The following is an 18684-nucleotide window of genomic DNA, read 5'->3' as shown; positions in this document are numbered from 1 at the left end:
CTGAGATCAGTACCAGAATGACTCAGATTAGGGGATCTTTGCTTTAAAGCATTTTGCTATGATTTTTCATAGCACTTCATAAATAATGACAGCATTCATTAAATGGCCTCTTGTTCACTGCATTGTGCCAAAATAGCATTATAAATGAATCTGTATGTATATGTATTTGTGTAAGTGTATGTGTATATTTTTTTTTCCATGTAACCTCATTGCAGATTTTTTTGGATGTGCTGAACATTCACACATTTTTTTCTACGTGAGCAGCGCCACTTGTTAGTCAATGTATTGTGAACATTTTGAAATGGCTCCAGCTGTCCTTTTGCTGATTCCTGGATAACATACACAGAGTGTGTCTGAGAATTTAGTACTGAAAACAATTAGAGGTAAGATAAATCAACAAGTTTGTGAGTGAAAGACCCTGAACACAGAGGAGTATTAATTCTGTGGAGAACTCAGAAGGTCTCAGAAGCTGTTTTACATTAAAGCAGCCTTTGAATGTATACTCAGCCAACAGAAAACAGCAATTACATCTTTCTAAAACCAACTTTGATCAGTGTGGAATCTGTTTGCTCACTGTATCCCAAATTTTCCAAACAACTGGTGTACTCTTGCTGATACTTTTGCAAATGGCAGAATTCATCTCTCCTCAGATAGTTGCGGTTCACATCCTTCTAAAGCAGATATCTAAAGCAGGTAGCATGGATTAAAACCTAGAAGCGACAGTTGCTCTACTGCCACTAGAGGCTAGATAACCCATACAGGTGCAGATGCTTTTTTTGTATCTAGCCAAAGTTATGTCAGGTGGGTCCTACCCAAACTGTCTGCTTTCAGTATCAGTACTGTCATTTCTGCAGTTTGCTTTCAGTACCAGTGGTGTCATATCTAAGGTCTTGTCGTGCAATCTAAGCAATACTGCTATGCAAAACCAGCTCAGTATGACACACACATCCTCGTTGGCCCTGGCACCCATTTAAAGAGTGAGCTTAAATACAAACAGCCTGGGAATAGAAGGCACAGACCAACAAAATCCATTAAACATATATCTTTTCATATTTGCTGCTTATACTTTGGACATAATTTGAGCTGTTAAGTGACTGTTTCATATTCTTTCACAGATGCAAAATGAAAACATCATGTTGTAACTGCTTTTTCAACCGAACTTGGAACTAAAAAGTCTCTGTTTCTGCAGACCTGTGGCCAAAGCACTTGCTATGGCACATATTACAGTTGTTCCTGTTATGCTGACATTAATTTTTTTCCAGCATAAGACTCTGTTTTCCACTAGCCTGGCAAGTGTACAACAAGATGTAGTGGGTAAGTAAAGTATTAAGCACTAGCCATCCCAGATGTCTAATCTGACCTTGTTGTTAGGGCACTTTCTAGAGCCCCTAGAGAGATAGAGACACCTGCACTAGGAGAGGTGTCCAGGACGGGCAAAAGTCAATCACTTAACGTTTTGAGAGCTGCAGAGAGGTGAACATGAATCCCACTGCTGAAGTCAATCATATTCAACACAGCTCAGAAACCACCTGCTCCATGTAAGAACAGAGTTCCTGGGAGAGCGACTGGGTGTGCAAGCCTTGCTGAGAGCGAGATCCTTTGCGTACACAGTGGTGGGCCCTTTCTTCCTCTATGTAATTTCATTGTAATTGCAGATGCACTTGGGCTACATAATGTCCTGTGGATTACCAAGCACAAGTCAAGAGTCATTCTGTCCTGGAACAATAACCTGACAAAAGAAGAAACTGAGAAGTACACTGTGAAGTATATTTTGAGTTATAAATTCTTCAATACCACTCATGAAAACATAGTAAGTTGTTCAATAATTACACGTGGTTTAAAGTGAAATCGTGTATTACGTCATTTAGTAGATGAATTTGCATAATTTCCCTTTCAATACTTAGTACCATCTACCTTCATGCAATTCCTTCTTCCACCTCTTAGGAAAGACTGCAGCAGAAGAAAAAGATAATACGTCTTAAGTTACATTCTGGTTTTAATGCTAAAGTTAGAACACAACTTTTTGCAAAAGAAACAGAAGACTTAATTAAGGAGAGTGACTGGACAGAATTTATTTACAAGGCACCTCCAGGTCAGTTATTTCCTACGTGTTGTTAAGACATCCAAGCGTCCTGTCTTACTTGGAGACATATCATTTCTGAAAGCTTGTTATTATACTACTTTTTTGTTATGGATTTGTTAAGAAGATGACACATAACACCCTGGAATATTGCAGAATTATTTCCTTTATTAGAAATGTTCATATTCCGAAAACTCCATCTCTGCTGAGCAAGATGTCAGAATGACCCAACCACTCTCTCCAATCTCCCTAGAAAATCATGTTTCTTAAAGATTGCCTTCTGTGTCACCTGGTTGTAGGAAATCTTAAAAGAAGACCAGAGATTTTCAGCTACTGCTCTGAATATTTATTTCTTTAAGTGGGATGGTAAGAGTTTTGTTGGTAGTAGGAGGTTGTCAGTTGTCCAAAAAGCGAAAGGACCCATTTGTTCTCACCTATCACTTATGCATGCTTCTAGAAATAGGGCTACATAATGGGTTTGTAAAGGCAACCATCATGTTATTATTAGAAAATTAATATAAAATAAACATTACTCTTTTTTCCCCTTTCTTTGTTGCAGTATATATCCATAATCTTTCATGCATCATATATAACATTTCATTTTTCAATTGCACCTGGCATATTAAAGCAGAAGCTCCTAAAGATATCCAGATCTTTTTTTCATACAGGTAAGGGTCTTGTGCAAAATAAGTATGAAACCATGGGGGTTTTTTTACTTAAGTCCTTGATTTACAAGACTTGTATTTCCTTCTCACAGACACGTAGGAAAAGATTTTGAATGCCAGCAGTATATAAAAAATGCAAGGAAGAAAAATATTGGATGCCATATAAAAGAAATATATTTCAAACCATCAAGAACAATCAATTTAAACATAACAGTAAGAGATCTGAGAAATAATTCAAGAGGACTGTCTTATTACGAAGCTTTTACACCTCAGAGAATAGGTAAGTATTATCTATTATTACCTATTATGAAAAGTTTTTTGGTTGTTGGTTGTTTCATTGGTCTGGAAAGCAAAGAAAGAAAAGAGGGAAGTGTGACAAAGTCAGAATATTAATTCTAAGTTCTTACGCATTCAAGTCTCTGAGAATTTTACCCAAAGATTAAACAAAATGGATTATATCTCAAAGATGTTTATTTTTTTCTCTGTTGTGATACCATTGTTTACCTATAATTGGCATTTTAAAAAATTGATAGGCTAGTGTGAGAAAATGCAATTTGAAAAGCATTATGCCCTTCTTTTCTCTAGTTTTTCTCTTTTCTATCCTTTTCTTTTTTTTACGATGATGAAGAAAATCTGATTAAAAAAGGGAACATAAATAGATAAATCCCATTCATAACTGAATTTAAGAATATGAATGTTCTTAAACATTAGTAAAATTTCTATTTATTTATGATGCCATTTTTTAGTTAAAAATACGTTTTTCCTTACTTCTCTGGGAAGTTTGACTTAATCTCATGGGTAAGAAATTCACCTGATATTTAGCACAGTCTGGAGATTCAAATACCTTTTAAATTATGAACATGTTAGTCATATTCCAGACCTGTAACATGGCAATCAATTGTAACTCAAGGGATAGCAAAAAACTCATTCAAAACTGTCAAAATTTATTCTGAGTTAGACCTCATTTACTCTGTTCTAATACATTAGAATTATTTGCTTTACCTAAAGGTTTACACTGCAATCAGAACCAGCTATAAGCAAGATGTTCCATTTTAGCAAAATAAAACATTTTAAAGAAAATCAGGTTTTCCCGAAAAGACAAAAAAAAAGAGGGGGGTGGGATGGGTGGGAACTAACCTGTAGGAAGACTATTAAGTGTTTTCATAGCTGACTGGGAAGATGATAATTTCCAGACTGACTGCCTGGGTCTGATCCCACACACGGACTCCAGAGCAGAGAGCTGCCATAGTACATCCAGTCTTAGGATCAAATGCTTCACACAGCAACAAAAGCTTTCAGTTAATGTTTGGAGGTGATGTCTGAACTACTTTAATTTGCCTGACAACCTCTTGAGGGCTCACCCAGCCCCACCTTGGCAGTTTCACACCTTCTCCCACCCCTCTGCTACTCCTCAGACAACCTTCCTGCCCAGGGCCTCCCTGCAGAGCACAGGGCTGGGGTGGGCAGGAGTGAGTGGTTGGATAGGTAGGAGGGAGCAGGCTGTCCCTTCCCTTCTTTTCTCTCCATCCACTCACCTTCTTCCCTCTGCTCAGAGCAGCCATCACCTCCTCTTTGCGGAGACCACACTGCCAGTGTTTTCTCCCTGCCCTTCTTCCCTTCCTGTCTTAGACGCCTTTAGCCATCATCAGGGGTGCACACCAGTCACAGCTGGTTCAGCCAACAGCTTCCTCTCCTGTCTTAGAGCCAGGCACAATCCCTGTTAACTCACTTTGCCTCTAAAACCCATTGCCAAGCTATGGTAAGGCACAGCGGAATGTAAGCCTGCTTGCAGGGGATGTTTTTCACATTGCAAGTAGTGGGCTTGCTCTTGCAAGGCTCCAACATTGCAAGCCAGGATTGTCTTCTCCCTCCTGAGAAGGTACCAGGTCACAGACGTCAAAATGGGTTGTTTGTATCTGGGCTCCCCTTCTTAAACAGGAAAGCCTCCAGCTGGGCTTAGCCCTAGCCCTTGCACAGTTCTGGGCATCCTCCACTGTCCTGCTGCAAGTTACCAGAGCCTGCAATCCAAGCTTTCTTCCAGTAACATGACAAATGATCTGACAAAACAGGACTCATCCACACCCTGTGCTGCTAGCAGCCCAAAATTAATTCAGTCCTGGCTGTCTGTGTGTCAGGGCTGAAGAAATTTCCAGATGGCAGGTGACAAAAGGGTGAAAAAAAAATCATGTCCTACTCTTGGTATACTCACAGAAGGGAGAGATGGTCTGGAAATAGTATTTCAGAGACTGAACAAAAAAAAAGGTGCTGCTTACTCTCCTCAACTTTCATGGATCATGGTGTGCCTCCACCTCAAAGGCAGCTGTTGGTCCCTGCCAACAGCTTTGGGGACAGGCAGAAGCGAACAATTTTACAAGCCCGAGGTAGCCCGGGGACAAATTCTTTTGCTAGGATCAATTATAGGATCATTGGTCAAACGGAACAGACTTTTCAAGGAAGGAAAGGAAAAAGAAAAGCCAAAAAAGGAAACCCTATTGTGATATACACGCCTGTGGAGAGACACAGGGTCGTGCAGCCACAGCTGCTAGAGCAAGCACAACAGCTTCACGGACCAGAGATGCTCCCACTCACCCTCTCTGACTCTGTTTTTTCTCTCTGGCACCGCATTGCTGCCATGTCAGCCCCAGACCTTGCTGACAATGTCCACAGAGACTTGTCATGCACTTCTGCCTCTGCTGGGAGGGCTTTTTCAGAAAACTCCAGCTGCGGTTCCTCCCTTCACAGCAATGCCACAGCAGCTGGAGAGGGCTCGGGCTGCTTGAGTACTCCATCACACACCTAGGATCAGTGCCCTAACACTCACTGTGCTAGAAAGCAACTGTGGACTTGTTTACTCAAACCAAAGGCTAAAATCCTGGGAACCCAAACGTCCCTTGCTTCCAACATTCTACCTTGTCCCTCCGTAAAAAAGACCACATTGCCTTCGCACTGCTTGCACTTCATGACTGGAGCACAGAGTGGGAGGGGGATTTTTTTATCCGTTTGCTTCTCCTAAGCACATCTTGCTTCCTACATAGCAAGTACTTGCCTATTTCTTTACAGGAGAAATAGAGAGATTTCTTAAGCATCTGTAGCAAACTTCATTTATTGAGACCTGCCAGGAGGTGGTATCACTTCAGAAACCCCTCAGTCAGAGATGAAATTCCATTTTTTTCAATGTTATACTACCAGGCTTATGGGGAGACCACAAGACACATGTATCCTACATGGCAGGAGCCTGTAGCAGCTTAGAGGTCTCCTCAACATCCACACAGACTCCGACAAGTGAACTCAAAGAGCCCGCTCCTCCTGCCCAACCTAGCTACCTTCCCTGGCAAGATACATAAAAAAAACCCTCCCTCTCTTTGCTTTGACAGAAATGGATGCTACTTACTGAGCAGCACTTTTAAAGAAAATGTGTCGCTCACTGAATGCCTTCTTTGGGTGTGATAAACTCCATACAGTCAGCTGTGTATTTTAAGGACTAATGTAGTGTGTTTGTTTTGCATCAGCATAAATATGAGAAAGAGCATGAGGTACAAAAGGCCTCTCTGTGCTCCTTTTTCAGAGAAACTGAACCCACCGATCAACGTCTCAGTTTCCCTTGAAAACAGAACTATTAAAATTCACTGGAAACCCCCACCTACTATTGGTTCTGCAAGTAACAAGTGCTTTTTGTATCAAGTGAAAATAACAGATCATAAGGTAATCATTTTTTTTTTTGGTGATACACTTAATCTGTGTTACATAACTTCCATAAAAACTAGGCGTCCCTTGAATTTAACAGAATTAAAGCTTTAACAAACTTTAAAGAAATTCCAAGGTCTTTCAGGAATAATCCTGCTTTTCTTGTGTTTCTGATCAAAAATGGAAAATCAACACATTTTATGAAGTCTTTCAGATCATGCTTGCATTGAAGTGGATTGGTTGTTTTTTTTCTTTTCCTCTTGAATTTGAATTGTACTTTAGTATTATATAGATTATTGACTTTTTTGTTATAGAAAAAGGAGTATTGATAAGTTTAACAGCTACTTTGAGAATTTATTTTATGAAAAAATATGGTTATTGTTGTTATTTCTACATACATCACTAAAAGAATCGCCCCTGTATTGTTTGCATACATTATACATATTTAAAAATCTTTCATGATGTATCAGCAGCTTCTCTTAGTCTTACCAGGAAGATATAGAGCAGTGTTACAGTTTAAGTTACTCCATATGGTGACTAAATGCCACCTGGAATTACCTGGTGGCATTTGTAAATTACCCAGAAATAAGAGCTGAAAAGTTTTCATGCAGATTCTTATTTGAAATCCCAAAGAGCAGAAAAAAACCTCCCAAAGAGAGGCAGCTGCAGCAACAGAAAAAAATGAAAGTCATACGGGGGCACCAGCTATGTGAGGGTAGATTTGAGGAGAATCAGTGTCAAAGCTAGTAATGATTAAAATGGCAGTTACTTAGCCAAGAAAATTGTGGAGGAGGCAACAAAGTTAAGGAAGAAAACTGCAGCAGTATTACAGGAGACACAGGATGCGGGAGAATGGGACAAGGTTGAGAAATTCTTTCCTGATCAAAGCTATCACAGAGACTTAATGAGTTGAGGTATTAGGGTATCCATAAGCATGCTTATAGGTATTTGTTGAAGAACACGTAAGAGTATAATGATTAAAATATACAAGTCTATATTTGAATAGAATAGAATATCCGAATACCTGAAGAAAGGACTTGATGAATACTTATGCTCACAAATAACACTGTGATATAGATTGATAAAGCTTAAAAATAGAGAGTTCAGTCTGTAGGTGACTGGAAGATATGAAGGGCTGGCAAGCACCACGGCAAACAAGATTAGAATTTGAGATGTTGTGTCAGTCTGAAATCAACAAGCCTAAGTTCAGTAATAAGGAAAACCCTATGATTAGGAAGTACAGGTCAAGTGTGCTGACACAAAATAAGGAATTAAGATGTACACAGAAATATAGAAGAAAAAAGTTCTGTGGATTACACTGAACCACAAACTGAGTCAATCATTCTATGTTATTACACAAAGGTCAAACGTTTTTTAAATATATATGACAGACATGTCACATGTAAGATGTAGGTTGTGACTAACTTGCCCTTCTAGCCACTGAGTTTCAACTGAAGTTTCAAATTGTGTTTTGGGCACTACCACAAAATATGAATATGTTAAAAAAAAGTTCAGAGAACATCAGTGGGAGATATCAAAATAAGCATAACCTTTAAAAATGTGCTCTAGGAGTGGAAGACTGAGGGACGTGGTCTAAAGTAAAGGAGTGTAACTTTTGTCAACAGTCTTCGGGTAAATAAAAGAATATAGGGATCATACTTACCCATGCCAACTTGTGAGTAGGATAAAAAGTGACTGGCTAAATTTGAAGCAAGGAAAATGTAGGCTAAAAGTTAGGAAAAGTGTCCTAATTCCAAAGAAAGAAAGTCTAGCACGGGAACAGGTTTCTGAAAATGCTCAGGGATGGCTCTGCATAGAGTTACCAACAATGGATTACACATCTTCCACCAATGCTCTGAGTAGATGGGGCTAAAAGTTGCTGCACATCATGACTGCCAGAAGTTGGCCTTTGATCAAATATGATAAAAAGTCTTTCAGTTCTGCATTTTGGAAATTTCCTATGATGATATAAGCTTAGTATTGGCTCCTTAAGAAGAAATTTTCAGGCACAACACTTGGTTAGCGCTTAACCCTCGTAGTCCTTTGCAGTTTTCTTTTGAAAGCCCAAGGACTTTAACCCATTTTTACTTAATTTTGAAAAACTTAGCATGTGAACTTTTGGACCTATTTTTGGCATCAAGTCTGGAAAGGTCTTAAAGAATGTAAAGTAAGAGAAAGAAATGGTGTGGTACACAGGGTCAAATCCATACCACACCAGTCAGTATGAAGAGAGCAGGAGATCACATTTTCTTAAAGATGGCCTGATAGTACTACCTCATCATGCTTTCCTAACACCAAAGATACAAAGATTCTGGGCCCCTCTGTGTATGAGATGCGTACCTTCTACTTCTTTGCAACTTCCTAACATTATTTTTAATTTTTATAAGCAGGAGTTTCCTCTCCGGTTTCTTTTTTGTTCCTTCTTAAATTCTTACCTTTGTTTGATTTACAGAAGTTGGTTTCAGTTTTCAAAAGTGATGAACAATTTAGAGATCCTTCTGTTTTAAACTCTGACACTCCTTATGTGGGGTTGATCTTTTGAAGTGACGTGCTATTTTTCATAGGCACAATTAAAGATGTTTCAAGATAGTCACAAAAATAGTGGCCATCCCTGAAAGATTTTATTCTACCAGACAAGAAACTATAGCACACTACCCACACCAAAACCTTGAAACTTGCAGTTTCATACTTACTGTATTTGTCTTACACTTGGTGTGGTAAAAAATGAAAGGGTAACCAGTGTTTTCAAATTCTTACTGTGCTACTATAGCTGATACCTCCTTCCATCTTAACAGTTCCAGGCTCTCCTTCATTTTCAGCCCTGAGTTTTAACACACGCCAGGTAAGAGTCAGATTGTGTTTGGATGTAAACACTTGGTCTGAAAATCTCTTCCTACTAGGTTAGAAATGTAAATAATAATATTTCACATCCCTAGATTTATATCTGTTTGAACTGCAATGTGAAATCACCTAAAATAACCCCCTAAACACATCTTGATAGATTGTAGATGTCACTGCAGAAAAATATGAGTATCCATTTCATAAGCCAGCAAGCAAATGTGCAGTGCAACTGAGGGTAAAGAAAGAGAAATGCATAAGAAACAAGATTTGGAGTGAATGGAGTGAGCCAGTGTTTATTCATGATGGTAAGTTGTCCTATATTTACTATTCATAACCCTTATCATTGGATATGTTATTACCATTCAATGTACTTACTTCATTATTGCATCTGTTCTTCTCTTTGCTGTATTATTGTAACGTAACAGTACCTAGAGGTCCAGGGCACACACCAGTCTCACACAGCTCGAGGTGCTGTAGGTCTAATGAGTTGTACTTCCGTGGTCCTAAGGCAGTCAAGCACAGGGTTGTTCTCCTGAGGCAAATTACTTCTGACTCTTGACAGCATTTAGAAAACAATAATGGTCAGTAGCCGAAAAGCTCACAACACCCACCCTGACTGCCCCGCAATGGACAGCCCAAGCATCTCTACAAATGTTTTCAACTGGAGTTAGTAAGCCAAGAACCCCACAAAAGCAATAACATTTGTCAAACCACATAGTCCTTAAGAACTAAGTCTAACATTTCTTTTATGACATCAGGAGGATAATTTCTTATCTGACAGAGGAAATGATTTAGCTCTTGTTTAAATATATGTGCTCTGGCCCTACAGCTCACTTCAGCACAAATTAAACACAAGCCTTATAATACTTTTCCTTCATCTCCTATGACTAGGTTTAACAATCGCATGCTAATAAGTGAAATGTGTGCTTTCCATTATGAGAAAAATGCCTCCACATGCAGCAGCTTCCTCATGTCAGATTAGGTAAAGGGGAAGAGGTATAATGGAGTGACACTATATTCATGGAGAGAAACTGGGGCAAAGACCTGTCTCTGTATGTTGACATAAAAAAAAAAAGTACGATACTATTTGTAGTAAAACAAAGCAAGATTAATAACTTTATTTAATGCCACAGACTGTATTTTGGAATATGTCTTTCTGATCTATTGAGCTTCAGGTACATATTTATCTGAAGACACAGGAAATACAAGGCAAGACACTATTATTTTTGCAATGGATTGAATGTAAATTCAGTTACATGTTTTACATGATGTTGCCTGCCTACTCTATCAGATGTGTCACCACATCCCACTAGTCTGCCGGCAGCTCTCAGCTGCCACTTCTGTTGGCCCAGTTTCACTCGTTTCATTTCAAATGAAATGCTTGGAGAGAGAAACCTAGTTGCTCCACACACACACTCACTGTGGTGAAGGAGAGGACATGTTTCAGGCCATCAGAGACTTGAATTGCACTTTGGAGATGCTTCTGTCTTCCCACTGAAGACAGGGAGAGCCTAGGACTGTAGCATGCCCGTCAAAAGCGTCAGCCTGGTGTCAGGCTGGGCACGTCTGATGCGTAGACAGTGGAGGGAGGGGAAATTAGAAGGGCTTTTCCTTGTGGGGGAATGTAGATTTACTTGCTCACTGCCAGCCTCTCACCAGAAGAAGGAAGTGGAGTAGAACAGTCACCCATCCTGGTTCCAACCTAGCAAACCTTGCTCTCAGCAGCTGCAGCTCTCTCTCAACTGTTTGCAACACCTCTGCTTTCCTAGCTTCCGCTACAGCTGCTGTTGAGGCTGAACAATCACGGCATGTTTCCTCTACTTCAGCAAAGTCTGTGGTAGACAAGGTCGCTGTTGCATATAAACTGTAATATCTGCATGTGTTCAGTGCAACATGTTAATTTACCCCTGGAGCATACTGCACATATGCACAAGTTCATGGGATGCAGCAATTTCCCTTCTTCCTTCCTGTACTCAGAGAGGATTGGTGGCTTTTATACAATGAACCTAAGAGTGTATTACATCAAGGGTTCACATGCTCAGGCAAACCTCTTTAAATATCTGCTTTGATGCCTAAAGGAAGTCTTTTGTCCATTTTATTTTGTATTCCGCTGAAATTATTTTGTCTGCTTCTAACTGGGAACATGTATAAGTGGACATTATGAAGTGCATTTTAAGACTGCCTAGATTAAAAAAAAACCCCTGATATTAGTAGTATTATTCATGGTAACTCCATGAAAGTCACATACCCAATTTCATAGACATAGTGAATTCAAAAAATGGAATCTTTCTGTGGAGTAACCTGAAAGGAAAAACATCTATTCAATATTTTTATTTCGGAATGTGTCAATTTTTCTTCAATTGAAAGTCTTGAAGGAGCATGCAATGACCTGCTTTTTGTTTGTTTCTACATGACATTCCAAAGTTTCACCTGGGTAATGTGCTACATTTCTTCAAGAATGCCTTTTTAAGAGGCATTTCAGCCTCCATTTAAAAAAGCTGAAACATCAAAATGAAACAACATAATTCAAAACATAACTAAAATATTTGTTCTGAAATGCTCCTTTGACATGAAAAGAATTTGTTAATTTTCTCATGGGAAATACATACATTCTCCAGTGGAATTAGCATATGCCCTTGAAAAAAAAACCCAGTTTAAACTGAACTGTTTAGTATAGAAACTTTCTGATAAAAAAGAAATGTTTAATCAGCTTTATTCATATAGAGACACTTGAAATAATTGGTCTGGTTTTTAGAGCTGCTGAGCATTCATAGATCACTTTGAAGTTAATAGTAATTCAGAGGTGTTCTGCATTTTTGCAAACCAAGCCACTCGCTTTTTTTTCAAAGTGTGATTATCCGTGACTAAGTTTAAGCATTTGCATCTAAAAAAATCCACCATAAAATAGTCTACCTAAAATAATATACGTGCTTCTTTTTTCTTCCTCCTTTCCAAAATGCATGAAATAAGAAAGCAAAAGAAGCAAATCTCTTTGTGGTTTGGCTGATGCAAAGACCACTGCTTCCTCTTCTCCTGGGTGTGTACGTGATGTGGGGTTAGCAGAATGATGCAGAACAACTACCTCAAAAAAGAAGAATATCTACTACACAGTCCAGAGATTGTTCAGAATATGTTTTCTGAGCCTTCATCTCAAATGACAGGAAGGGAAAAACCCTCTTTTCATCTTATAGTGAATAAAGAATAGTTTCATATTTTAGCAAAACATAAAGGTTATTCTTGTACAGAGTTCTGCCCAGAAGTTTGTGAGTTTTTTCTTGGTTTCACATAAAATTTGTGGAAATTCGTAGTATCCTTGGTTTAAACTATGGATGGGTTCAAACTAGGAACTTGGTTTCAATTCTTTTGTTCTCTGAATTTATCTAGATTGATCCTAAAACCACTGTTTAACTGGCCTCGGACTATTTACATTTTAAAAGCTGTTCCTGCCTGGTTTACTTCAAAGTACTCGGTTCAAAGATATCCAAACTAGTTGTGGTTCTAAATCTAGGTATTAAACAAAAAATAAAATTCGCAAGAAATACCTTTTTGAGTCAACTAAGAGCATTGGTATTTTGGTATTTTGGGTATTTTTGAGGAAGGAATGCAAGGTACAGAGCAGTAGAATTTGTTGAACGGTATCAGTATGTATTGCTGGCATTTCTTTAGGACTATGCCTAACAGGGTTTTAAAAAAGGTAAATATAATGAAATCCAAATGTTGCTTCTTGAGTCAGAGAAGAGTTTGTTTGACAAAAAGATTTTATTTTCATTTTGCCTTAAACCAGTTACAGCTGTGAAGGGGTGACGAGGCAGTGGCAGGGGGCTCATGGTGCTTGGAGAAGGGAGGTGGCAACAGCAGGAATCCTGAAGCAGCTGAGGCAGAAGCAGGAGTATCAATAGCAGATAGACAGAGGGTTTGATAGACAGAGGGTTTGATATCCAGAGGAATCAGGGCTGCATGGAAGCATGTGACAGGATGGGCCATGCCCAGCATACGAGAGCAGAAATACAGGGAAAGGAGGGGATGGAGCCTACTGGAGCAGAGGAAACAAGGGAAAGTGCTGGATTGAGGCAGTAGCAAGGCTGAGGGCTAAAAGGAGGAGGAAGGAACAGTGCTGAAGTCAGAAGCCTTTGTTTCCCCTAAAAAAGTTCCAGGAAATGTTCCTTTAAATCTGTGGCAGTTCAAGAATGGTGTAATATTCATATATATTCATCCATTTATGAACTACCCTTCCTCACATTATTAACATTACCTTTCCCTCTTTTTTTTAAGAAAAGAAAGTGGACATCATGCTGCTAAGCCTCCTGTTGTTATGTCTTCCGATTTTCCTTGGAGGTTTGCTGATATGTGCATGTAAAAGGTAGTGTACATTTCTGGAAGGTAGTATAAACTTCTGGTGCAAGAGAGGTCAGGTTGAGGGTAAACTTCCCATACAATGAATTAAAGTCAAACACTGATCTTCTCAGATCAATTATGTTTACAAGAAGCAGTTAATTGTGCATTCTGACTATTGCTCTATCAAAGGAGTGCTAAGTGCTAACACCTAGTATAAGATACTGCACCCTGTCACTGTCATCTCACAGCTCCCATCACAGTCACTGGAGCTCCAGTCTCACACCCTACTCTCCAATGTCTTTCTGCCGCTACAAATGACATTTTTTCATCTTACTCTGACTGCTGTCTCTTTACCCTCAGTGTGACTTTATTCCATGCTTTTGCAGGTTCTGCATTCAGGACCACCAACATTAGTCATGCCAAAGATGAACTGCATTTGCCATGTTGCCCAATTTCATTTCATAATCCATGGGTATTACAGTGAGCAGTCTTTTACTCTAAGTTGGACAGTTTACAAGAAATGAATGAAAAAGGAAAGTCAGGCTGATGGAAGGAATTTGATTTGCTGTACTATTAGTACTATTAGTACAGCAAACTAACAGTAGTCGTCCTACACCCACCAACAATTAATGCAGCCAGTTGCCTCCATGCTACTACTTTTCTACCTGGCGACATAGCTTTCCAGTTGACATGGCAGATAAGGCTTTCTTGAACTCAAAAATAAACTTGTTCAGGATAGGATGCGATTTGTAAATGTAACCTCTGTTGAAAGTAAATTGATTATTTAATTAATGACTAAATATTATTCCTGATTAGGATAAAATAAGTTATCATGGACTCTGTCTTTCGGCAAACAAAAACTCAAGGACCTATAGATATGAAAGCTAAAAATATAGAATAAAAAAATTCCCCTGTGGCAAACAAAACATGTAATTAAAAGCCATCTAAACATAAAACAATATTCTGGTCAAATAATGAGGAGTTACTACGGCCTCAAGAGAGCAATTCAGCTGGTAGATCTTTTGAATGGAAAATTTATGTAGTATTTAAAACCAACAGACAATCCTTTGTGATTAATCAAAATGTTTTCGTCGTTCTGTGCAGACACCACTCTCAGACCCAAATTCTGCTAGACCTCAACAAATGCGTTAAAAGATAATTCCAGTGCTATTCCTGCTCCCTGTAATCCGATGTTTCTTCCTCTGATTGTCACACTTTATAGGTAATATTTTTAATCATGGAAAGCAAATATAAGAGTAATTCTTTAGCTACAGACATAGTATCATGTCACAGCCTCTCACTTTGCTTGGAAATCGTGTTTGTGCATATCCATACAGTTCTTTTAAATCTCTAGCAGGCTTAGAAGAGTCAGACTGAAGAAGAGCTGGGAAAAAGGTTGAGAAAAATTTCTACAGTGAAACAACAAAGGGTAGAATGGCTTTAGAAAGGGTAGATGCCAGTCTAATTGGTGTATCTATTCCAAAGCATTCTTGACTGATCTGTTCCTACAGACATTTAATAGTCATGTGTCTGTATTACTCTCTTGTAGATATAGATGCCTGGAAGTTATAACCATGCCTGTTCCGCATCCTTCAGATAATATCAAAACTTGGTTAGCTGCAGATGAGACTCACCACCAGGTAGTGTGTGTCTGTCTTTTTTCTCTCACTGCATTCTCACTGCACTGACATCTAGGATTTTACTTGCGACTGGAATGGTACAACATTACATTTGGAGCAGCAGGTCATTTTTAAGAAAAACTGGGGAAAACATATGCACAGTGTTTGTAGTGAAGCCAGAAGAGAAGAGAAAGTGTGTGGAGATTTACAGGATAATGATGTCAGTAGACAGGATGGAGAAAATCCTCAGGAGAATATAATCTCTAGTGTGCTTCAAAGTGTCTCAGCACCCTCAATGGACCACCATCTTAAGGAGCGATCACCCTGACTCCCTGCAGAGTAGTCAGTTATGGGATATTGCATGTGTAAGCATGTGGGCAAGTTATCAAAAAAGGAAAGATTTTGTGGAGATTTGCAAGTCATTTGCTCTGTTGTAGTAAATGTGCACATTCTTACAGAAGATAAGAGGAGGCTCCACAATGCCCACTACCTACCCCAACTGTGCACCTGCTGTGGGGTAAAACCATGTACAGAGGTGTTTACTCTGGAAGAGCTGACGTGCTGTAAATTCATATACCAGCTTATCTCATGGCAAATTACATGTCTTTAGTCGACTGGGCAAAACAGAAAATAAATATTTGCAATATTTACATGGTTATCATTAATGGAGCTCCTTGTCTGGCACATTCAATGCTTCTTAGCGCTGTCTGTTGTTGTGTGAGTTAGAGAAAAATATGAGCTAGTGAGGCAGTGGTCTAAATTGCTATAACTCTGGTGAAGCTACACAGTGAACTGTGCTCCAGGAGGAGTGGTAAGATTGCCTTTTACCTGGTTCTCCTGCAACAAGTGATGAGAAGGTGCAGGTGTGCCCAAACTATGGTTGTTTTTTTTTTTTTTTTGGGGGGGGGGGGCGGAAACATCATGGAAATAGAAAACTGTAATGAGGATTTTCTCTGTCCTATGTACTCAAAACATTTGTTCAGACCCTCAGGATTTCTATTAATTTTACTCTATTCTACTTTGTTATCGTACTTACACTGCAATATCAAAATGCCTTCTAGCAGTGCATTCACAATGTAACCAACAATTGCCAATGTAAGCTGTTATGCCATCTTGTCTCCCAAGGGAAAAAAGTATGCCTTCCAATACCGTGGGGTTTTTTTTGTATAAATATATCTACATGATTGCAAACTCTGATGGAAACCATGGACCCTCTCAATTCATGACTCACAATTTGAATTGTGAGGCAAGAGGTGCCGGTTGTTTTGTTTTATTTTACCTTCTCAAAGACAAATATATGGAAAAACTGATGTGCATATGCTATATAATCATATTACAAATGACAATATTTAAGTGTTTTGAACTTGCACTTGAAGTTCATTCTGGAAACCTTGGGCTGGCATCCAAGAGCAGTCTGTGCTCCTCTTCTTTACAGTCACCTTCACAGGAAAGAAAAGCCCAAGAGCTCCAGGATCAGACTGAAGCCAAGTCTCTTATTCTCCAGGTTCAAAGTCATTGCTATGACACTTCTGGCCAAAATTATTTGACCAAATTTGACCCAAAATGTGCCAAATTTACCATGTTTCTGTGCAAAAATCATTTGGCATCCTTCTTACCAGTAATGCTGTTTAAATTACCTAATAACCCCCCTTGTGGCCGTCACATATGGACTGGCAGAATGTAAAGGCAAAATCGTCACCATCAAACTTATATTCTGTATGTCTCTCCAGGGTAAAACTGTGTACACTGCTATTTAGAGGTTCTTTGTATTCAACATATAAATAAAAGAATATGGAAATCAATGATCACAACAAACAAAACATATTTTATGTCATTAGCAGAGAAAGAAGAGATTTCTCTCCCCAAACTGCTACAAACACCGAATATACCTTTGACAGGGAGACCTCAGCATAGCTGTGTAATTACTGTCTAAATGATTACAAGTGGCTGAGATGACTGTTGATGGTATTTCTAGGAATGATAAATTGAATAAAACATATGGAACGTATCAGTATCTCAAATATTGCTGACACCCGAAATAGCAAAGATATTGGCTTTGGACATACTGTAAGGGTTAAGAAGACTGTGGAGAATGGTGCTGAGATAATTTGTTTTATCCAGCAAATAAATAAAACCCCTGAAAGCTAGACTGTGACTTTGACATAAACCTTAGGTACATAGTCCTATCATTCTGGAGGGTGACAAGCAAAAAATGAGAGCTCAGAACAAATAACTCATGTGATCTCTGTATTCCAGTTACATGACAGGGTAAATAATCTGTACTAATCCCCAATACACCAAATAAGTGGCATGCTTGTAAGAGTATTCAGAATTTGTAATACCCTTGAATGCAGATGTTGTGTATAATACAACTTTTATCCAACAGAAACAAATGTCAATGCAAATGGAGATGCACTCAGAGGTTACTATGGGAACACCAGAAGAGAATGGAGATGAGAATGTTCAACAGCAGAAATAGTCGAAGGAATCTGGATTAGAAGACCCATAGGGAAGATATGCTGCTTTTTTATCTGCATGCAAGACTTACCTTTCTGTGAGGCGGACAGTAGTCTGACAGATCTAAGAACAGCTGATAGTGGAGTTTTTCTGAGATGAATAATTTGAAGTATTTTGAGCTCTGACATTATGCAACTCTTAAAATGAGCTTTGGATCATGTAGGCAAAGCAGTATCTTGCAGTTTGTCTCTAAATACTACTGATCTTCAGCCCAGCAAAATCACGGCACCTCAGACAATCTGATCTAATATTGAGGGCTACTTGGGTTAAAATGGCACTAGAGTTAGTGTTTCGTAATGCTGCAATAGCTTCCAAGTACTGTCTGATATATCAATGCCTTTGAAAACTTTGTTCACACAAATATCATACTAGCTATTCAACATCTGATTGAAGTGGTTATGAGAAATGGAGGAAACAATGAACGTTTGTGGGAACAGCAGCAGAAGCTCACATCGGTTCTCCAAAAACCCCCCAAAAATTGCTTTCTGTGGCACTGCATTGTGTAAGTAGACATCAACCAGAAAGAGTGTGAAGACATAAGGTCTTTTAATGTGATGAACTTATTCCTTGGCAGTTAGTAAAAGGAGAAAACTTTAGACAAGGTAAAGAAAACAAAGTTTTCATCTGTACTGTGATTGTTTAAATAACCCAGAGAAGTTAAAGTTCAGAACTGACCAACAATTGCTATTTATTTTTCCCTGTCCTTTTAAAGAAATCTTTCTTGCATTTCCATGGGGTGGTGAGCCATGCCAGTTCATTTTGAGGTAAGCAACCAGGGTAGCCTATTTCAATTCCTAGTTGAGACAGTATTTATTTGACTACAAGAGAAGGAATATAGGGCATTGATTTTGCAAGGAAGACATTTCTGTAAGACTTTTTTTTTAGGAGAGAAATACAAATAAATGATGGACCTAATTTTCTGGAAGGTTTGGAAGCTACCTAA

General features: G+C 38.8%; 1 protein-coding gene across 1 annotated transcript; it reads left to right on the top strand.

The window, feature by feature from the left end:
• The first annotated feature begins 1211 nt into the window (after positions 1 to 1211).
• On the top strand, positions 1212 to 17722 carry LOC147416242 (interleukin-5 receptor subunit alpha-like). The gene is made up of 10 exons (XM_086481946.1): positions 1212 to 1314; positions 1656 to 1810; positions 1945 to 2092; positions 2640 to 2748; positions 2838 to 3025; positions 6311 to 6447; positions 9431 to 9575; positions 13543 to 13630; positions 15155 to 15234; positions 17604 to 17722. The coding sequence occupies exons 1-10, from the start codon at positions 1212 to 1214 to the stop codon at positions 17720 to 17722; spliced, it is 1272 nt and encodes a 423-aa protein (XP_086338072.1).
• The last annotated feature ends 962 nt before the right edge of the window (positions 17723 to 18684 follow it).

This window comes from Leptosomus discolor, chromosome 1 (assembly GCF_034619465.1).
Source record: "Leptosomus discolor isolate bLepDis1 chromosome 1, bLepDis1.hap2, whole genome shotgun sequence".
NCBI lineage: Eukaryota > Metazoa > Chordata > Aves > Leptosomiformes > Leptosomidae > Leptosomus > Leptosomus discolor.
This window is presented reverse-complemented; position numbering and strand designations above follow the sequence as displayed.